A 21,002-nucleotide genomic window follows, 5' to 3' on the forward strand; every position below is an offset into this window, starting at 1 on the left:
CGTCCAGCCCGCGCGGGCACAGCTAGCGAGGGGCGAGGCGCCGGGACGCCGGGGTGGCTGCGATGGTGGCCACGTGCCTGCAGGTTGTGGGATTCGTCACGAGCTTCGTGGGTTGGATCGGGATCATCGTCACCACGTCCACCAATGACTGGGTGGTGACTTGCGGCTACACCATCCCGACGTGCCGCAAGCTGGACGAGCTGGGCTCCAAGGGGCTGTGGGCGGACTGCGTCATGGCCACGGGGCTGTACCACTGCAAGCCCCTGGTGGACATCCTCATCCTGCCGGGTAAGGACCCCCGCCTTGCGAGTGGCTGGCCCCAAACCCTCACCCCCTGGACAGACTGGGATGGGTGGGCGCTAGACAAAACATTTCGAGGGCTTCAAGCCAATTATTGGGCCCATTTTGACACCTTGAGTCCCACCTTGCTGTAGTGTGGAATCAGGCAGCGGCGAACTTAACCTCTCAGCCTCCGCTCTCTTCTCTGGAATTGGGGAAGATAGGGGTGGCCACTGGCCGAGTCCCCCTGGGAAGTTAATGGCCCGAGACGGAGACACATAGTAGAAACTGAGCCCAGTTCATTACCGCCTCCTCGCCCGCCCCACGCTCCCACTGTCGACTGAGCAGCAGTTCTTCACTTCCCGGCCAGGCCTCCTCCCCAGGGGCCCTGCTTTCCCGTTAGATTCTGTCCGCAGAGGCGAGTTGGAAAGAGAGAGAGAGAGACACGCAACCATTTAAGCGAGTTTCCCTGTCCTCCTGGGACGGGCGACGCGCTCTGGCAAGTTAGGGGTCACTGGCTTCGCTTGGTCGGTTCCCATAGGCCCCGGAGCCAGTCTCACCTCCCCCGCCCGTGCCCCCGCCGTGGGGGCGTCCGTCTGCCCTGCTCAGCCTCCCGCCTGCGCACCGCTCCTGCGCGCTCGGGGCGCATAGGTAAGCTGGTGGGCCACTGTGCTCCCTTCCGGCAAAGCCCGCCGCCCTGGGCCGCCCCCTCCCGGCCAGCGGTATCTCGGAACGGGGAGAGAAGGGAGTGACGCCGGCCTGGGGCCCCATCGCCACTTGCAGCCTGGTTGGCAAAGCCCGGGCAACAGTTCCAATTCAGATTTAAACCCTGAGCCAGCTGGGTGATTGGCGAGGTCGCGGGCGCCCCTTCTGGGCTTTGCTCTGAATCTCTGTCCTGCCCGGCGGGTGTATGGGCCCTGGCCAATAGAACAGGATTGTCTTATGTCCCGCAGGCCTCGTGCTCAAAGGCAAAAGGCATATCCCAATGTCCTTAGCAAGCGAAGTAACTCGGCCCACGGCCGCCAGTGTGGGAGCCGGTGCGTGTGTGTGCGCGCGCGCGCGTGTGTGTTTCCTCTTGGATGAGCCTTTCTGATGACCCTTGAAGCCTCCCTTAAGTGCCTCCTATATTAGTCCTTGTCGTCGGAATCAACTGCCGCCCCCCACCCCCCTTCCTCCTTGCTGCTCTGGTTTTTGGTTCTTACCCCATCCGGGCACATTTTGACTTGATTTTTGCTCATGTTCCTAAGTCCCTGTCTCCTACTGCATTTGGAATTCCTGAAGCTATAAGCGACCTCTTACTTTCTTTGCATCCCCTCCTGGAACCAGCATTGCTCTGGCACGCAGCAGGTGTGCACAATGCACGCCAGCCCTCCATTCACTGTCCTTTTCTCCATTTTGGGCTTTTAGAATGACAGAGTTCCCAGGCACCCAGGTGTGGACCCAGCCCCACTTACTGCTGGTGTAGGTCGCCCTTGGTCATGTTCCGATCCTGTGCTGGATCCCGTGCTCACAGGCTGGGTGATTTGAACAAGTGACTAACCTCTGAGAATCTCAGTTGTCTTCTTTTAAAAGTTAAAATCAAACCAACCCCCTATCTTTCAGGGTTGCTTTGGGGATTAAATGAGGTGAGAAATGTAAAACTTTTTTGATAGAGTAGATGCTCCATAAAAGGTAGCTATAATTTTTTGTTAAAAGCTGGACAAGATATTTGTAGGAACCTTTGAAGCATAAAATTATTCCCTGCGTCCTTTCCCTGAAGTTCAGTTTACTATCAGTCAGTGCCGAGTGGTTTATTTTCAAAGAACATAGACCCTCTGACAGAGGGGAGTGCATTTTAGGGAGGGCTTCATCCCCCCTGCTTTCCCCGTCCCTTGTACTTTGGGTGGGGCAGGGACAGAGCTCAGTCTCCATCTTTGATTTCCAGACATGGCCTTGACACCTAGCACGCGGACAGCCTGCGTCATGAATTTCAGAACCTCAGTTTCTAGTTGAATGTTTCCATTGTGTCAGCCCCGGCTCTCCCACAAGCTGGGCGGGGAGCGGGGCATAGGGCTGTGGTCAGAGGTCCTGCTTCAAACTTCCTGTGGGTCCTCTCTGGGGATGTTCAAGACAATAGACATTTGGTTGATTGGTTACCTTTAATTCATAAGAAGCTGGGATGGACAATAGTCCGAAGCGTACCCTTGTGGAGTCTGAATTCTGGCAGGACATATCCTGCTGAGGGACAGTGTTGCAGTTGCGTCTTGGGGCACAGGGCAGGTGGCCAGATTTGGTCCGAGGGTCTGGGCAAGTGAGGTGGAAGTTGGGGCTCGCTATTTGACTTTGTCGTTAACTCTGCCTCTCTGAGGCCATGCCACTAGCTCCAGTTTGCTCTGAGCCAAAAAGAGAGTAATGAATACTTTTTTTTTTTTTAAGGAGGGAGAGTGTCTTAATGAGAAACAATATATTTAAGTTTGTCAGCTTCTTCCACTATCTTGTCAGACCTATTTTACATGAATATTGCACAGATTGTAATCTGTTTCTTAATAAAGTTGTTACTTGGCATTTTATATGACAGTAGAAAGCCCTGGTAGTTTTGCTCCTCTCTTATTATTCAACTTAGGTATTCTTTCATTTATAACTGTATGTTTACATCATCTATTGTGGGCACTGTGTTAACTTCAGGTGTCTGCCCTCTAGGAATCCTTGGGTCTGGAGGGATGCCTTTAAAGCAATGATAATGGAGTAATAACACCAGTTAAGCATAGCTAACCTTTTAAAGCTCACTTAGGCACTGTTCTAAGCACTCCATGAATTAACTAACTTAATCTTAGTTGAATTCTTTTAGAGAAATGTAGGTACTATTACTATTTTCACTCTATAAATGAGGACACAGCAGTTCAGTAACTTGCCCAAGGTCATACAGGTTGAGTGTATCAACAAGACACTGGAACCAATGGCCCATCCCTCACAGAAGGCTTTTTGGAAGATTTGAGTTTTATTCTGAGTCGTTCACAAGGTGATATAACAATTGGACTCTGGGCCCCTTCATCCTGGAAGCTTGGACAAGCGGCCTCAACCTGGGATCCCCATTCAGTCTCTCCAGCCCTCAACCTCCCCCCGCCCCCCTTTATTTTTGGTCATTGAATCACTTTAAAAGTTGAACATGTGACGTGGTCATGGACAACATGGAACACCTTCTAAGTCCTGCAATGGGCAAGAGGGAGGAAGGCAAGTGGTACCGACTTCCCGAGAGGCAGGATTCAGGATCCAAGGGTTCCCTTGGTCTAACCCGCCCTGTCTGCTCTCTTGCTTGTAGGTTACGTGCAGGCCTGCCGAGCCCTGATGATTGCAGCCTCAGTCCTGGGCCTGCCGGCCATTCTCCTGCTGCTGACCGTTCTCCCCTGCATCCGCATGGGCCACGAGCCTGGCGTGGCCAAGTACAGGCGGGCTCAGCTGGCTGGGGTTCTGCTCATTCTGCTAGGTAAGACAGCTTTCTCTATGGCACCCAGCTCCGAGGAAACGCGATGAATGTCAGATCTTCCTGTTGCTTCATCCAGTTTGAGGTTCAGGAAAGAAAGCTAATGACTTCTCTGTGGAATAGAACCCCCTCAATGTGTATTTCTTTATGTTTCATGGGGATAAATCCTATCTACGGTGGGGATGGGAGGGGGGAGAGGCAGAGGTCACTGAACAGGAACATAAGTTAACAAACAAAAGGCAAAAAAGGATTCTAAGGGCAGGAAATACCCAAGGAAAAGACCAGAGGACAGAAAAGAGTTACCCAGTGGCTCTTCAGTCAGACTTCACAAGGGAATTCCGTTTTGAAAATACCTGTGCCCAGGTCCCATGGCAGGTTCGTTGAGTCAGAATTTCTGGGTATAAAGCCAGACAAAGATATTTTATGAAATCCTAACTACCTGTAAGGTGACTCTTGTAGTTAAGAAAGGGCACATGCCCGGGTTGCAGGTTCTATCCCCAGTGGGGGCATGCAGGTGGTGGCCAATCAATGATTCTCTCTCATCATTGATGTTTCTATCTTTCTCTCCCTTTTCCTTCCTCTCTGAAATCAATAAAAATATGTTTAAAAGAAAAAGAAAAGTAAGATGTCGAGAGTAGTAGATCACTAGGTAATAATTCAATCTTTTATTCATCGAGCACCCGCTGAGTGCCAGGCACCACTGTAGACACTGGGGCCCATTGGATACAATATCAGTCTCTGCTTTGAGAGTACCCAGACATCTTGATAGAGTGTGGCATGTGCTCATCTTAAAGAGCTGCACACGTTGTACACACACATTGGAAGACACCTAAGCCAGACCAGAGGGTATCCCGGAGTAGAGGAAGTTAGGTTTTGAGAGTTGGAGAGAAGGTGCTTGTGGATTGGAGGGAGGGACAATCCTCGCCCGGGAAATGGCCGGTGCTTGTTCAGCTAGGCTGATTACTCCCACACACAGAGGGCTTGACTTAAGCACCTAGGGAGGGTCTTTCTAGCTCCATTCTCTCCAGTGATTTCATTTCTCTCTATTTTTTTCTTGGAATGCTAATTTCATTAACACATTCTAAATCCTAATAGAAGACATGAATTTTAAAAACTCTTGTTGTAAAGTGGACTGATACATCATTGAGGAGAAACTGATGTGCTTATGGGTTAGATATACAGTCAAGGTCTCCTTGGATAAGGAATTCCTGTCCCCAAACTGGTATCAGACTATGTGCTTGAGGGGTAAGGGTGAGAGAACAAGGTTCTGTCTGGGTCATTGCCACTGAGTGACGGTCACCCACAGCGACACCGGTGAGATGGGACATGAGAGGTAGGGGCACCTCTTCACAAGATGGCAAAGGGATGGAGGTTTTCAGGGGCTTGTGAAGCCATGGAGAATTCCGAGGAGGGGGCTGTGTGTGTGTGTGTGTGTGTGTGTGTGCGCGCGCGTGCGCGCGCATGTGTGTTAACAGGAGTCAAACAGACCAGAACACCACTGTGATTTCCAGAGGAGAATCTGGGCACGGACATTTTGGTTGCAGCCACGAAGAATGTGTGGGAGTGACATCAAACATACAGTCAGCACCAAGTGCTTCGTCTAACTCACAGGGGAACTTTTAAAAAAATATGTTTTTATTGATTTCGAGAGAGAGGAAGGTAGAGGGGGAGAGAGAGAGAGAGAGCAAGAGAGCGAGAGCGAGAGAGACATTGATTAGCTGCCTCCTGCACTCCCCCCCACGTCCCTCCCACGCCCCCAGGAGATGCAGCCTGAAACCCCGGGCATGTGCTTTGACCAGGAATCCAACCGGTGACATCTCAGTGCATAGGACCGTGCTCAACTGACTGCCACACTGACCAGGGCCACAGGGATACTTTTTGATAGCCAGATCTCTGTATTTGAATTCCCTTTCCGACAGGTAGACCACAGAAAGCTGTACAAGTAAACTGGTTTGTAGAACCCAGAGGAAACCCTTCTCATCCCAGACATTTGCCTGTGTCTGTGACTTTCCTCATTCTCACAGAGGTCCAGGAGGCTGGCTCTTGGGCCCTGAGGATGCAGAGCCAAAGCTGGGTCCGTTGTGTTAGGGGTTTATTTTAGCAATCCTGGCCTTCCATGTAAGTGTCCCAGAATACCCACAAGTAAGGGAACACATTAAAAAACCCCACAAAAACCAAACTCAAACCCTGTGCAAAATAAAGACAGAACAGCAAAGCACACATAAAATCCCTAAAAACAACTGAATCATCCAGTTGAATAAGAAGGGTTATTTGAAAAAATAACAACCAGTTGTTTGAAACTTTCTTTTTCAAATGGGGTGGGGGATGTATCCAGAATTGTAGAAAGAAAAGAGAGGTGAGGCTGAGCAGTGATGTGCGTTCCTCAGTCTGTTTGCTGCGGATGGAGGAGGTGTTGAGAGATCGGAACCCCAGGGAGGCTGCACCTCTCTGGCCCCTGGCTGCTACGACTGGAGGGAGGGTGCCACCGCCCCTTGCCCTCTTGCAGCCTTGCATTTCCAGGGTTACCTGCTTCCTCTTTGATTGCCTCGCCCGGATTTATTTCTCAGGGGGTGTCCACCAGCCTTTGGGTTGGCTGTTGTTTGGACTGGAACAAGCTAGCTCTGGAAATGTAAAGCTCATTGTCTCAAGTGTGGCACCTGCTGGTCTCCTCTAGGTTTTCTCTCCACGGAGCCGAGTGCCTTGTTTTCCCTGTTGGCAGAGGTGGGAGGAGTGCGACAGAGTGAAGGCTCCCTTTGTCCTGCTCTGGACTGGCTTCTGTCGCTCTCCCGCTCTCCCTGTCGGGGAGAAGCCAGTGCTGGGCTCACGCTGGGCTCTGAGGGTCACCCATGGCACTCCCGCTGAGACGTGGTCGCTGACCAAAGGGGGCCAGGTGGAACTGGAAGCAGTGTCAAAGTTAACCTTGGTATGGAAATTGTCAAGACTGTTGACTAGAATCCATTTTTTTTTTGTGACCCTGAGGATCTTTAATTATTTTTCCAAAAGCTTAAAACATCTTGTTTGTTGTCCAACAGCTTTATCTTTTGAGCAGAGTAAGTTTAATGATGTGAGGATTTGGTTCCTGCTGTGGGGGAGGAATGGGAGCCTGGTGCTGCTGGCTTTCTAAACCCGAAGAGCAGCTCAAGCAGCGGCAGGCTTCCCAGAGCAGAATGCATCGGATCGAATGTGTGGTTTCCCACAAGCCCCTGCTGAAGCAGGAGGTACCTACCTGCACTTTACCTTATCATTTGGAGTCAGACCAACTCTACTGAATCTCGATTTACCACTCTCCAGCTGTGTGAGCTGGGGCAGTTACTTAGCGTTTCTACACCTTTATATAAAATGGGCAAAGCAATGCCTTCTTCTGAAGTTGGTAAGAATAGTGAATTGACATATGTAAGTTTTTTTTAAGTGAATTTATTGGGGTGATATAGGGCCACAAAACCATATGGGTTTCAAGTGAACAAGTCAACAAAACATCATCTGTACACTGCATCGTGCACCCATCACCCAAAGCAAAGTCTCTTTTCGTCCCCATTAATCTCGCCTTTGCCCACATCCACCTATCCCCCACCCCCTTGCCCTCTGGCTATCACCACACTGGTGTCTGTGCCTATGGTTTATAAGGTTGTTTTTTGCTTAATCTCTTCACCTTTTTTCATCCAGTCCCACAAAACCTCTCCCCTCTGACAGCTGTTAATCTGTTCCATGTATCCAGGCCCCTGTTTCTATGTTGTTCTATGTTTATTTTGTTCATTACATTCCACATATAAGTGAGATCATATGGAATTTGTCTTTCTATGACTGGTTTATTTCACTTAGCATAATAATTTCCAGGTCCAGAGTGTAGAGATCAATAGCTGGAGTTTTTTGCTTATCTATAATAATAAAAGCATAATATGCTAATTAGACCGGTGTTCTTCTGGACGAAGCCAGGGCTGTGAGGGATGCCCGGGTTCCCGATGCCTGCCAGTGGCTGGAGGGATGCCCCGGCCCCGGGTACTAGAGGGAAGCCGGTGCCAGCAGCTTGGGGAAGGAAGGCCTACTCTTGCATGAATTTTGTGCATCGGGCCTCTAGTCCCATTATAAAAAGCCATATTAAGCTACCCAGCTGAAAACACTCAGCCTCAGTTCTGATTCAGTCTAATGCTCATCTCACTATAAGTTAGAAAGTACTTGATTTGGGTCTTTCTTGGGGAGATAGGGTAGGAATGGAAAGAAAGGAAATGTATTTTCCTTCTTAATGGAACCCTTTCATCGTCTCTCCTTCTTTTTAAAAATATGGTCCCAGGAATCCTATTTGTATTGGAAAAAAGTTGTTTTAACTTGGAGCTTACAGGTTAATAATGAAATTGTGGTAAAATAAATGGTGTGTGCAAATGTGGGACAGATTGAGCTGTTATGCATGCAGAATCAGAAGTCTTATGGGAATGGGAATTCTTGGGTGTTGCCCTTAATTGTGGGGTCTTAAGAAGATTGTTAGAAAAAGTCTTCCTCCAAACTCATTAGTTTTATACAGACAAATCCCTAATTTAAATCAAATTTCATACGGATAATGGACAGGATGTGGCATCTTAGTATGGTTATGGCTTAAAATGATCTCATCAGTAAAACTGGAGGAATTAACTGCTTTTTGAGGTCTCTGGTGTCTCTAAATTCTGTGATTAAAATGAACAAGTAACCATGAGATGGAATTTTAAAAAAGGTTATAGGAAAAAAAAGATAATGATGTGTGGAATGGAAATAAAGGGGCAAAAGTGCTGGAAGCAGGCCAGGAAAATAATGTACTCATATATTCCATTGACTTGATGATTGTTGTAAAAATTAGTCATAAAAGTCTACATAAGAGGAATATGCTTTTTGGCAGCTATGTTTTCTTTCTAGTAAGTCAAAATTTAGAGAATGATAAATGGAAAATAGAGAAAACTTTTTTTCTAGATTCAAATTATAAGGAAACAACTAACAAATATGAATCTAACCAAAGCTCATTAGATCTCTTGTTGCCTTGAGTTAACTGGCCTCTTTGTGATAAGCTGATTGCTATTTAGATTGTATGTAATAATACCATCGATTGTAGAAGACGATGTTCAATACATTGTAAAATGTTAAATGGAGGGGGATTCAAATAAATTTTTATTATGGAAAATTCCAAACATACACAGAGTAGAGAGAATAGTCTAATAACCCTCCATGCACCAAAACTTATTCTAAAAATTGATCAAGTCACAGCTGACCAGCTTCAGCCATGTATTCCCCCCCCACTTTTTTTTCCAGTCCTCAGATTTTTTTTTGGAAGCAAATCTCAGCTATAATATCAAGGAAGGTTTTTTCCAGTATTACTAATATAAGTCAGGTTAATTTAAGTGATTTTAATGAAAATATTGCTTTCTGTGAGAAATGATGCTTTCAGTCCTTCCAGTGCTTCATATTGAAAGTGACAAAGCCTGAGAGCAGAGGTGCACAGGGCTGGAGGAAGAAATATCCGTCTGGTGTTCTTCTGTCTTTCTGCGCCTGTTTGTCTGTCTGTCTGTCTGTGGTGTGGCTTTCTCTTTGTTGTTACTCCAAACATACTTGTACCAATTTTATTTAATTTCATCACACTTATTTACCATCTAATTCTTAAAGGGACTAAAAACTACACTTAACATTTCATTGCTCTAAAATTATTTTATTATCCCAAATATTTTCTGTGTTTGGCTACATCAAGATCATTGCTAACTTTTAATAAAGGTGTATTCTATTAATTAAAGAACGCCTTTGTATCACATTACTTGAAACTTATCAAGAGAGGCAAACAATTTTATTCAATGAAGAGCAAGGAATTTTACTTGTAGAGGACCCAGTCCAGGTGAATCTATATCTACACAGTGAAGCTTTTTTCTCCCTTCTCTCCTTTTGTTTTTGAAGCTAAGAATATCCCTAATTTTCACCTTGTTATCTCCCCACAAAAGGCAGGTTTTTGCCCCCGGTACAGTTAACTATTGCATTTGCTGAAGGTAGAAAAGAAAACAAATTGAAAAATCAGTATTAAAACTCCCTTCTCCTGTTTTTAGAGACTTAATTTAAAAACACATTCTGTTGACATAAGAGAAAAGCAATGAAAATTCCTTTTATGTTTCTTCAATTTTCTTTACCTTATAAGTAACTGTGACTTTTAAAGAAAAACATTTACAGAGTTTTTCTTAAGTAACAAGAGGACCATTACAATTTCTCTCTCTCTCTCTCTCTCTCTCTCTCTCAATCTAGCAGGTCTTATATGTCTTTAAGAAAGTTAAAAATTATTGCCAGTTCTATTGGTTCACATCTTTTAGTTGAGTAATGACTTGACTTGGATTTTTAACTTTATCTATTAAAATAGATCTCCTTTTCCCTTCAAACCACTGCTGAAATCGACTAAATTCTCCTTTTTTAGTTTGTAAACATTCTTCACTGTGAGTTCAATTGAAGGTCACTGTTTCCAGTGATCCTCTCATTTCCTTTCATGTTGTGTGGCGGTCTGTCATCTTTTAGTGGTTTTGATGTGGTTCATCTTTGAGAGCCACAGGAATTCCACCCAGAGTTCATTTATCTGCTAGGAAATAAAGAACCTGCTGGTGCACATTTGCCTTGTTTTGCCTGGGTTATAAAAGAAGGCAGTCTTTAATGAGGTAAGTCATGAGTAACGTATAATGATTTTGGAAGTCAGTTTTGGTGTGAACAAAGTGGAAAGTAGACTTGAAATGAGACCACCTCTCATTCATCTGTCTGTCTGTCCATTTATTCACCCATCCAGTCCATAGGTTCATTATTTAAATGTTTAGACATTTTCCTGATTTTTCCTTTTTTCTAATGAATTATATTGGAATAAAATGTAACAAAACACTCAAAACGCTCAAAATCAAGATTGATGATTACTTTTGGGATATTTATTGAGCCTGATTCTTTCCCTCTATGAAGATAACCTTGTTCATTTAGTTTGCTTAGGAAAGGGGAAGAATTAAATAAAATGAGAGGTAATTTCTAATCTTATTCTACAAAATCTAAACCAAATCTGAAAGTTAGGTTAGGTTTACATGAAATGTGGGGAATACTTGTGTGTGTGTTATGTTTAAATATAAAGAATAAAAAACAAACTTAATTTAACCATAAGCATATGCCGCGGTTTGGAAGCCAGTTAACTGTTATAGGCAATATTGGTTTGATTGAACCAAATCAGTTATTTGGGAATCAAATCATTTTGTCCTATGGAATTCATATTCACTCTCCCCTCCTTTCCCCTCTAATCACACTTGGGTGTTTGGAAGCCCCTATTTTGCTGTCTTTGCCCATAGCAGATGAGTTCTCACTTGGGGGTCTAGGGGTTTGTAGCTGGATTGTGTATTGATACAAAGACTAGAGCAGTTCTCTCTGGCCAAAACACTCTAGAAGAGGATTCTGTCCCTTGCTCTGATAAAGAAAAAAGGCTTTTATCTGCCTCACCGAGAGTACGACCATGACAATAGCCAAGCAGTTCTCAAGAGTGCCAGATTTGGAATCTGTGGCCAGAAAAAGAGAAAGAAATAGACTTTCCCCTGTATCTCAGGTGTTGAAAGCCCTGGGCTGGAAAGGGAAGATTTTATTAGTACTGGTCTTCTTGAGAACATTCTAGTCACAGAAGGAAAATACACCTCATGGTATTGTATACAGAAATATTATAAAAGCTGGCATGATTGGGCTCACTCTTTAGGAAAAATGCATCTATTAGAATATGGAGAGATTTTAGCCTTTTAGGTAGTCTGTATAAACTTAAATATGTGAATAGTTCACGATTAATGGGGTGAATTTAGGCTGTTATCCAATTTGAGCCATTCACACCCAAATTTACCTTTCCCCCTGACTTCTTCTTGGGATCTATACTTTTTTAGGATAGGAATCACATCTATTTAGGTGTATCTAAACCCAGCTTATGTGGTTGTAGACTTAATCTGTTTTCAACAAAAACCTATGTCGTAAGCTACACAAAAGGAAATGTGATAGTTTAAAAGATCTTTGAGAATGGGTAAAGCTTTTCTTTAGTTTAGAACTAATATATGGTGCTGTTAGATTTGAGTGCTGTGTTAAAGAAAAATTATATTTCTCCTCTGTGGGTATAGAGGGAAGTTAGAAAATCACTAAGTATGAGTAGAAATCAGAAGTAGCTTGCTGAGTTGAAAGTGACAAGGCAGCAAACATTGAAATGCCTTTCTAGAATTTATTGAAGGCTTTATGGCTCACTATTGGAAACCTCATTATTGTTATTATTATTTATTATTATTATTATTTTGATCTGTCAACTTTAATATGCCATTCTAACTTAAAGCTTTAACTAAAATTTCTGTCCTGCTTATAGTTGTGAAAAATTAGATGCTAACAAAGGAAGTTATGGAGTTACTTTGTCTAGAGCTGTGTTGTTCAATATAGTAGCCACTAGCCACATGTGGTCATTTAAATGTAAATGAATTAAAATTCAGAATTAGCTTTTTCAGTCTAACAAGCTTTATGAGAAATGGTCAAAAGTCCAAGTAGCTTGTGGCTAACCTATTTGGCAGTGCTGGCTTAGATGTTTAAAAGAGTTTCAAGTCTTTATAGGCTCCTGCCTGCCCTTGTTTTGCTACTTTGGAGGGGAAAAACTAAATGAGATAGAGGTGATTTCTTAACTTATTCTTTAAAATCTAAACCAAATCTGAAAGTTAGATTGGTTGGTGCAAGACCATACATTTCTACCATTGTGATCTATCACAGCAAATATTATTACCATAAAATCCTTAGATAGGTAAACTCTTTTGCTCTAAGAACTGTTGGTTGGTGTGTCAAGATATTTGTGATTGTGAACAGCATAACACAAATGCAAACTCTTAGCTGAGACTCCATGGATATCTAGCAATAATTCACCACAGTAAGAGAATTTTCATAGCTTTTTTAGGTTTTTGTAGTGTGGACTGACTAAGTTGAAAAAAAAAATAGAGTAGGAAATTGAAGTGGGCACTGTCTTGATTCTCACTTCTGGATAGCTCAGGGCGTCCAGTCATTCCACCGGTATACACTGAGCACATACTGGGTGCTTCATACGGACTGAGCTAAATACTGACTTTACAAAGGTAAGACATGTTCCTTGCTGTCAAGGAACTCGGTACTTGGAATGGAAAATAGACATGTAGAGAGATAATTATAACCCAATTAGTTAAGTGCAATAACAGAATTATAACCATAGATATATAAAGTAAAGATACGTAAAAAAATATAAATACGTATTTTTGGACTTAAGTGATTCATTACTAGGTTTTTACATTGGAGTTCTTTGTCCCTCACCTGTTGAAAAAGTAAGGACCTCGCAGTTTGACATTTGCTTTTGGTCAACTTACTCTACAGATGCAAACCTTTAGGTTCAGATTGTGGCACTGCGGGGGTTGGGGGTGGCAGAGCTGTGTGTATGGAGTTTTCTGGAGCTGGTTGGAAGCTAGAGGTGTGTGTGTGTGTGGAATGAAGTGTATTCTGCCCACAGTGCTTGGTGTGTGATGGGTATGCTCGCTCACAGCCTTCTCCATGTCTCCCCAGCTCTCTGCGCCATTGTTGCCACCATCTGGTTCCCTGTGTGCGCCCACCGCGAGACCACCATCGTGAGCTTTGGCTACTCCCTGTACGCCGGCTGGATTGGTGCCATTCTCTGCCTTGTGGGTGGCTCTGTCATCCTCTGCTGCTCTGGAGATGCGCAGGCCTTTGGTGAAAACCGTTTCTACTACTCTTCGGGCTCCAGCTCCCCCACTCACGCCAAGAGTGCCCACGTATAAGAGAGCTGCCGGCCTGCCCACGGAGGTGCTGTAGACGCTGGGCCCAGGGCCCTAGGTTTGCTCACCGCAGATGGGAGAAGCCCATTCCTCTGTCAGGCTCCAAAGCCAAAGGTCTAGAATAGCATCCTGTCTGGCGTTTTGTAGTCTTAACACCGCCCCGCCCCCCCCAATTTTGTTGCCTTAAAAAATAAATCTTTAGCTCAGATAATGCCCACACGGTTTTCTCATGGTTTTGCCCACTGTTGGCTCTTGGGCATTCTTTTGTTGCCCATAAAAACTACACCTCTGTGTATTTTCGCTCTCCCTCTCTTTAAATTTCAAATATCTTGCAAACATTGCTGAGTTGGGTATGGGGGAGAGAAATAAAAGACACTTTTCAAACTGTTGTTACAGATGACACTGGGAGCCTCATAAAGATGCCTCTCTGTTCCCTGCCTCCTCTTCAGCTCCGAGGTCACTTAGTCATAAGCTAGAAAAAGATAGAACTGGGGACATGGGGTGGGGGAGGGAAGGGAGTCGTGGAACTTCCCCTCCAGGGGAAAGTTTCCCTTTTGTAAGTTGAGGGCAAAGGGTGGGGATTTTTTTTTTTTTTTTTAGTTTGTGATTTTACATTTATCTGTACATGTTTTTTCAAGATTGATCATTTTTATAACCACGGTTTTCCTGAAATTCTCAACTCAGTATGAAGGAAATGAACCAAATAGACTTTCATTATATGATACATAACAGCACACGTAAGTATAACCCTAACTGGCATTCCACAAAATGTTTTTGATTTCTAGTTTGTCTGATGTACTTTTTAATTCTACACATGCATATACTTCAACTTAACACATTTTAAAAGCTATTTTGCCCTGTCTCTGTTTTCATTGTTAGCCATCTGGAAGTGATTATTGTTTAACATAAATTGTACTGTCGAATTTGGCTTTACGGGTGTAAACACAACGGCGAATCAGTATCTGAGACCCCAGACTCTCCACACACTCATGGTGCATTTTGTTCTTCAAGTGAAATCTGTGCAATAAAATAACAGACTGTCTGCAAAACTGGCCTTTAGTATTCTGTTGTATCCAGAGGTATCGCATAGTGATTGTAAACAACTAGTGGGGGAAGCCCATTCCTCTGTCAGGCTCCAAAGCCAAAGGCCTAGGAAAGCATCCTGCCTGGCATTTTGACAGCCCCTTCCCATTTTGTTGCCTTAAAAAATTGACTTCATTAGTCTCTGGTACTTTATAAGGAACCGGATCAGTGAGGCAAGAACAAGTCATTCTGCACCGCCTTGAATAATAAGTTATATTTTCCTCACTATATCATGGTGGTAATGTGTGGTCATAAAAGTGTAATCTAGATGCGCTCATTTCTTAAATGGAGTGAAATTAGTGGCATCTTTAAGTCATATATGAATGGGCAGCAATCAGAAACCAGGTGTCAAGCATACACTTTTTACATCTACTTTGAGCCCTTAGAAAAGGAATTGGGTAGGTATGAACAAGTATAAAAACCATTTTATTGGACCTTTAGGTAATAATATTTAAGTGCATTTTGTTCATGGATGTTTGGAAATTTTGGACAAAGACAGACATATTGAGTTGATTTTTGTTTGTTTTCTATTCCAGAAACTCTGTCAAGCTGTGATTCTGCTCAAAAAACACAGATTATAACCTATTCTAGCAGTATTTTTCCAACAATACTAATTTCATTAGCTGATAGTCTGATAATTGGCAAACATTTCCTCTTTGGAAATATCCGCTTGGGCTCATCATTATTGTAGATATTTGTGTACATTAGGAGATTATAACCTGGTGGAAACTATTTCGCAATTACTTATGCAGAAAATATACTCATCATGTTGATCAAAGTATTTGCTTGTTATGATATCGTTTTTGTAAGGACAAAAGGCATGTGATTATATGGAGGACCCTCCCTAACTCAAAAACTCATCAGGTGACAATGATTGTGACCATGAATGGAGCAAAGGTGTTGGGGAAGGGGTGGGCATGTACCAGTAAAGCTTTGGCCCCATACCCCCTCTCCTTATAACCACTGGCTTGAATTAGAGTGTCGAGTCTCTTTCCTCTCCTCTTGCAGATGGATGTGCCCACTCAACCCCCTCCTTCCCTGAGGCTGCTGTTTGCTTTCTCATGGGAGGGGGTGTACTACATGAGCCCCACTTTTCCCTGTAGCAGAAGAGACACCCCAGATCTCTCCTAGCTGACCAAAATTAGGGAATTCCATTTTGTAGGTCATAACTCCATTGTGGGAAAGAGAAATATCTATCTGTTCAGGAGAAATATACTAGGAGCCATATATGTAATTTAAAATTTTCTAGGGCCAGTGTTAAGAAAACTAAAAATAAACAAGTGACATTCATTTTAATGTATTGCATGTAATCCAATACAGCCAAAATATTATATTAATATGTAAACAATTATTAGTGGGATATTTTACACCTTTCTTTTTGTTTGAAGTCTTTAGATTCTTGTGTATATCTGACCCTTACAGCACATCTCAATTGGCTGGCCACTCCTTAAGTGCTCAGTGGCCACATGGGGCCTGTGGCTATTGGATCGGACAGCACAGTATAGAACAACAGGTCTGCCTCAGTAACCATGCAGAGGGATTCAGCCTTGATGATTTTATCTGCTCTTGTTAGAGCTCCATTAGGATCTGGCAATAACAGTGTCAATAATAGTCACCCGGGGAAAGACAATGACTCTGATCGCAGGTAAAATGGCAGACCCAAAGTGCTCTACCTGAATAATAGGGAAAAGGGAATTCATGTTCTTGAGACCTCTTAGTGCCAGGAACTTCACACCTTTAAGGATTCCACAGTCCCCGTTGTATAGGTGAGGAAAATGGGATGTAGAGAGTTTAGATTGTCAAGGTCAGATAGCTACTCTATAGACTTAAAATTCGATGTAATTCTAACTCTAAAGCCCTAGTTCTCCAACTCAAGAGTCACTAGTATAAAGACAGGTAAAATGCAGATTCACCCTCTTCACCTCCAGAGATGGACTCTGGGTGGGTACCCCCAAATCTGCATTTTTATTGCATGCCCTCTGATTCTGATAGGTGGTCGCCATGCCACACTTTGAGAAGCAGTGAGGGACAGGCTTCTTCTCATGCCTTTCTGTAGTGCAGCCTCTTTGTCCTGGCTGGTCCCCAGATGACTTTGAGAGCCACATCCAGCTTCCCTCCGCTCTGGCTTATTCTGAAGAGACCACATGCAGGGGATCTTTGGGTTGAAATGGACCAGATTAGCTCATGCTTTCCAAGAATTTAATGTAAACCAAATTAGAGAAAGAATGCTTCAAGGGAATCTCTGAATCTAGGGGGGTGCTAGTTACAAGACGGCAACAAAAAAAAAGGAGAAGATTGTGTACTGAAGAATACAAGTTACAGATTTGTGCTGGATTGGTGGTGTGGGATAACAATAGAACAAGGTTTGGTTGTATCTTGCCCTGTGTGTGTGTTTTTTAAATTTCAAACGTGCGTGTCAGTGTTTCTCTATACACTGTACACAGTGTGAACTGCAACATCTTAAATGTTTGGCAGGACATTCGCGCTCATGACATCACATGCTGGGAGGACAGGGAGGCCACTGTGGGGCTGGCCCCCGGGAGAAGCAGCCTCAGTGCTGCCATTGAGATGTCCCCACAAAAGAGTGTGTGACGGCCAGATGTGCAGCCGAAGGGAGACTGAACCAGGATTGTGGGGGGAACATTGGCACATGCTGCTTGTGGCTTGAATAGCAGCTCTTGAGGAATCTATATTTCTCTACCTCAACGCAGACTCTGAGAGCTCAGGCTTTGTGGCCCTGTGGCTGGGGGAGGGAATGGAGACGGAGGGACCTGTCACTGCTCCGTGCCCCATTGTTGACATGAAAAATGTGGAAATGTTAAGCCACTTCTAGAGGGTTGTGGGAGGTAAGCATCGCTTATGCTTCATATCCAAATTACCTCCCAAAGAGCAAGGAACATCAGTTATCACAGCCTGGGGCTTTCTTTAAGTAAAACGGTTATTTCTCCTCTGTTGAGTGATATACAGCTTTGCTTTTCAAACTGTAAAGTGCATACAGATCATCCGGGGACCTTGCTAACATGCAGATTTTGACCCAGCTGGTCTGGGATTCTGCATTTCTGACAGCTCTCAGGGGATGCTGATGCTGTTGATCTAGCCTCACAACTGGAGTAATAGAGGATTTTTGAACACTGTAAAAAAATACAAATATGAAAATAAAACGTACCCATCATTTCATCATTAGAGTGATTTCTTTTATATATATTCTTGGCCATCATTTTATTTTAAAACAAAACCATTAACACATTCTACATAGAGTTTTGTAACCGGCTTTAAAAAATCTTTTTATATGTAGAGAGCACTTTCTATCTCTTGAAGTGTTTTTCTAAAACAACATTTTTAATAACTGCATAATCTTCCATTGTTTGGATGTACCGTGGTTTAGTCAAGGAGTTCTCAAGAATATCATGGTTATCCTGATACCCTTTTAAATTTTTTCTAAGTAATTTTGCCATGAACATTCTTATAGGTAAATCTTTGCACATGCACATGGTGACCTCTTTAACATAAGTTCCTAGAAAGGGATTACTGGACTGCATATTCCAGAAGTGTTTTAAGAACAGTTTATTGTCTTGCTGGAAGGGGGTGCCTGGCTTCCCCCAGCTCCTATAATAGAATGCAATATATCAATTTAAAATGTTGTTTTTTTAAAAAGTTATTTGAAATATTTAAAATTTCAGTAATGTTGGTATGGAGTTATATAATAAAATACTTATAATAGCCCTGGTTGAGTGGGTCAGTTGGTTGGAGCGTTGTTCAGTACACCAAAAAGGTTGCAGGTTTGATTCCTGGTCTGAGCACATACCTAGGTTTCGGGTTCAATCCTGGGTTGGGGTGCATACGGGAAGCAACTAATTGAAGTTTTTCTCTCATGTCCATGTTTCCCTCTGTTTCTTTCTCCCTTCCTCTATCTCTAAAATCAATAAAAACATATCCTCAGGTGAGGATTAAAAAAGAAAAATAGCTATAATAAATGGTTTACGAAAAAAATGTCAAAAGTATTTACGATAGGAGAAAAGGTATGAAGTGGGAAGGCTGGGGTTTGAAGTTCAGCCTGCTACTCATTACAATTCTGCTTCCGTCCAAACAGGAGCATTTATCTCCAGGAGAGCTTGTTGGGGGTCGCTCTGATGCCAGCAGCCCTTGGTTAGGAGTGTGAAACTCTGGGAGTATTGATAGCTAAATCCTTGTTCTTTATTTCATTTGCCCCCCCCCCTTCCCTAATCTACTAAACATAATATATAGAGACAAAGACAAAGCTGGGTAGAAATAAATCATTTGCTCATTTCCCCAAAGCCTTCTAGACAATAATCCTGTGCTTATGGTAAGCTAGAAGGAAAAGTCACCTGTGCTCTCTCGCTGCCTGGTTTTGCTTATGCATGGTTCACGTAAGGGTCAGAAAAAATGCACATAAAGGAGTCCTTTTAGAGGCATGAGGAGGCCCAGGACTGCTGGAGACGAGAGAGCATTTGGACAGGGTAGCCAGGTCCTGTTGGGTGTCAGCTTTGGCTTCCAGAGAGCAGAACCTTCCCAACACACAATCAGAAGACCTGCGAGTGCTTCTGTTCCCTTTATCATGGGCTAATGGTTGGCAAACTGTGGCTCGCGAGCCACATGTGGCTCGCGAGCCGCAGTTTGCCAACCACTGGGCTATACCAAAGCCTTCCTCTCTTGCCTTGGCCTTTTCCAAACTAGAGCACAACTCAAATTTGCCTCCATTGCAGAGCGTCTAAGCAAGGACCTCAAGCCATTCTGTGGTTCCAGCCCCAAGGAAAAAGGTGAGTCTGGGAACGTGAGACCATATGCATAGGGAAGTAGAGGCAGAAACAGAAAAAAAGAAAAGAAAGAGAAAGGGGGCCTGGTTCCATTGTTTCTGAGGCCAGCTTCACAAATGCGCTTTGGTTATACACGCATTTCTTTACTTTTCCTAATCCAGTTCTGTCCATTACAACCAAAACAGGTCTGAGTAGGCCAGTGATGGCGAACCTTTTGAGCTCGGCGTGTCAGCATTTTGAAAAACCCTAACTTAACTCTGGTGCCGTGTCACATATAGAAATTTTTTGATATTTGCAATGATAGTAAAACAAAGATGTATATTTTTGACATTTATTTTGTATATTTAAATGCCATTTAACAAAGAAAAATCAACCAAAAAAATGTCATAGGTTCTCCATCACTGGACTAGGCAGTGGCCTACACATAGGTCCCACCGTGCCCATGTCGGTTTTCTCCTCTTCCTTTGGGGTCATGACCTTCCTCCTTTGCCACAATGAAAGGTCCAGAAAAATGGGTGTGTGATCCAAGTCAGTTCCAATAAAGTGATTCAATAAAGTTCTCTCCTGGCATTTTTCAAACTGAAATGAAGGAAGGAGACCTTTCTCTCCGGGTAGGAGAGCTTCTGGTACCTGTGGTGTCGTTCACCCTGTCTGGTGGAGAAGCCTATCTGGAGAGAGGAGGGGAGAGAAAGGGAAGAAAAGAGAGAAAGATGGCCGGGGCCCAACAACAGTCAGGTCTCTAGTTCTATGCGGTCCTGCATCCAGCACCATCATGTTTGGTCAAAGCTGGTTTGAGCTGGGACACTGTCACTTCTAATAAAAAAAAAATCCTCCTAAGAGAGGGTCACTTGAACCATTTGGTTTAGACCTCAAGCCTGAGGCAGTCTTATATTTGTGGTAAATTTATGCAGGGTAGAAGGCTAGGGTTTTTTTTTTTTTATCACTAATGTTTATCCCAACTGAAACCCATTGACACCCCTCTCCCCACCACCACAGTTCTCCACTCCTCCCCACCCCCAACAAACTCTTAAAACTTTGGGCATCTTAAAATGAGCTTTATCAACATCTGCTAAAATTGTATCATTTATATATTCATCCATTGATTCATTTGTTAATGAGTGAAGCAAACATTTAATGAGCATTTGCTTTGTGCCAGCCATGCACCAGCTACCAGGTAGAAAAAAGAAGCACAAAGCTCTCAAATAATTCACACAGTCTAGTCGTGTAGTCGGGTATATCATGAACAATGGTGCTGTCAGCTTCTTATCATTGTCATCTTTAATCTACTTCGGAAAGTTACACCCTGACCGAGAGGGGAAAATAAAATACCAATAGAAGCCCATTACTGCACAGATTAAAGATAAGAGTTTACAGAATATCTAATGCATAAAGGGCAAATTGACTAGGTTTTCTCGCAAGCTTGCACCTTTTTAATAGGTGTTGAAAGTCAGCCAATCCTTATGCTCCCTAAAGTATCGATTTAATCATGAACAAGACAGTGAGGAATCGGCAGAGAAGTGCCATCTCCAGGCTTCTGTACAACATCCTACTAAGACTTTCTGCAGAGGAATATGTTGTTTTTTTCTTAGGGCTGAAATTTACTTGGAGGCATCAATCTTTTGCTTG

The 21,002-nt window shown here is 43.4% G+C and overlaps 1 protein-coding gene across 1 annotated transcript; it reads left to right on the top strand.

Annotated features, from left to right (window-relative positions):
- Positions 1 to 6: 6 nt before the first annotated feature.
- CLDN11 (claudin 11) lies at positions 7 to 14,567 on the top strand. Its single transcript, XM_006764100.2, has 3 exons — positions 7 to 288; positions 3,578 to 3,742; positions 13,289 to 14,567. Exons 1-3 carry the CDS (start codon positions 63 to 65, stop codon positions 13,519 to 13,521), a joined length of 624 nt encoding a protein of 207 aa, XP_006764163.1. The 5' UTR covers positions 7 to 62; the 3' UTR covers positions 13,522 to 14,567.
- Positions 14,568 to 21,002: the final 6,435 nt, after the last annotated feature.

The sequence above is a fragment of the Myotis davidii genome, unplaced genomic scaffold (genome assembly GCF_000327345.1).
Source record: "Myotis davidii unplaced genomic scaffold, ASM32734v1 scaffold115, whole genome shotgun sequence".
Classification (NCBI taxonomy): Eukaryota; Metazoa; Chordata; class Mammalia; order Chiroptera; family Vespertilionidae; genus Myotis; species Myotis davidii.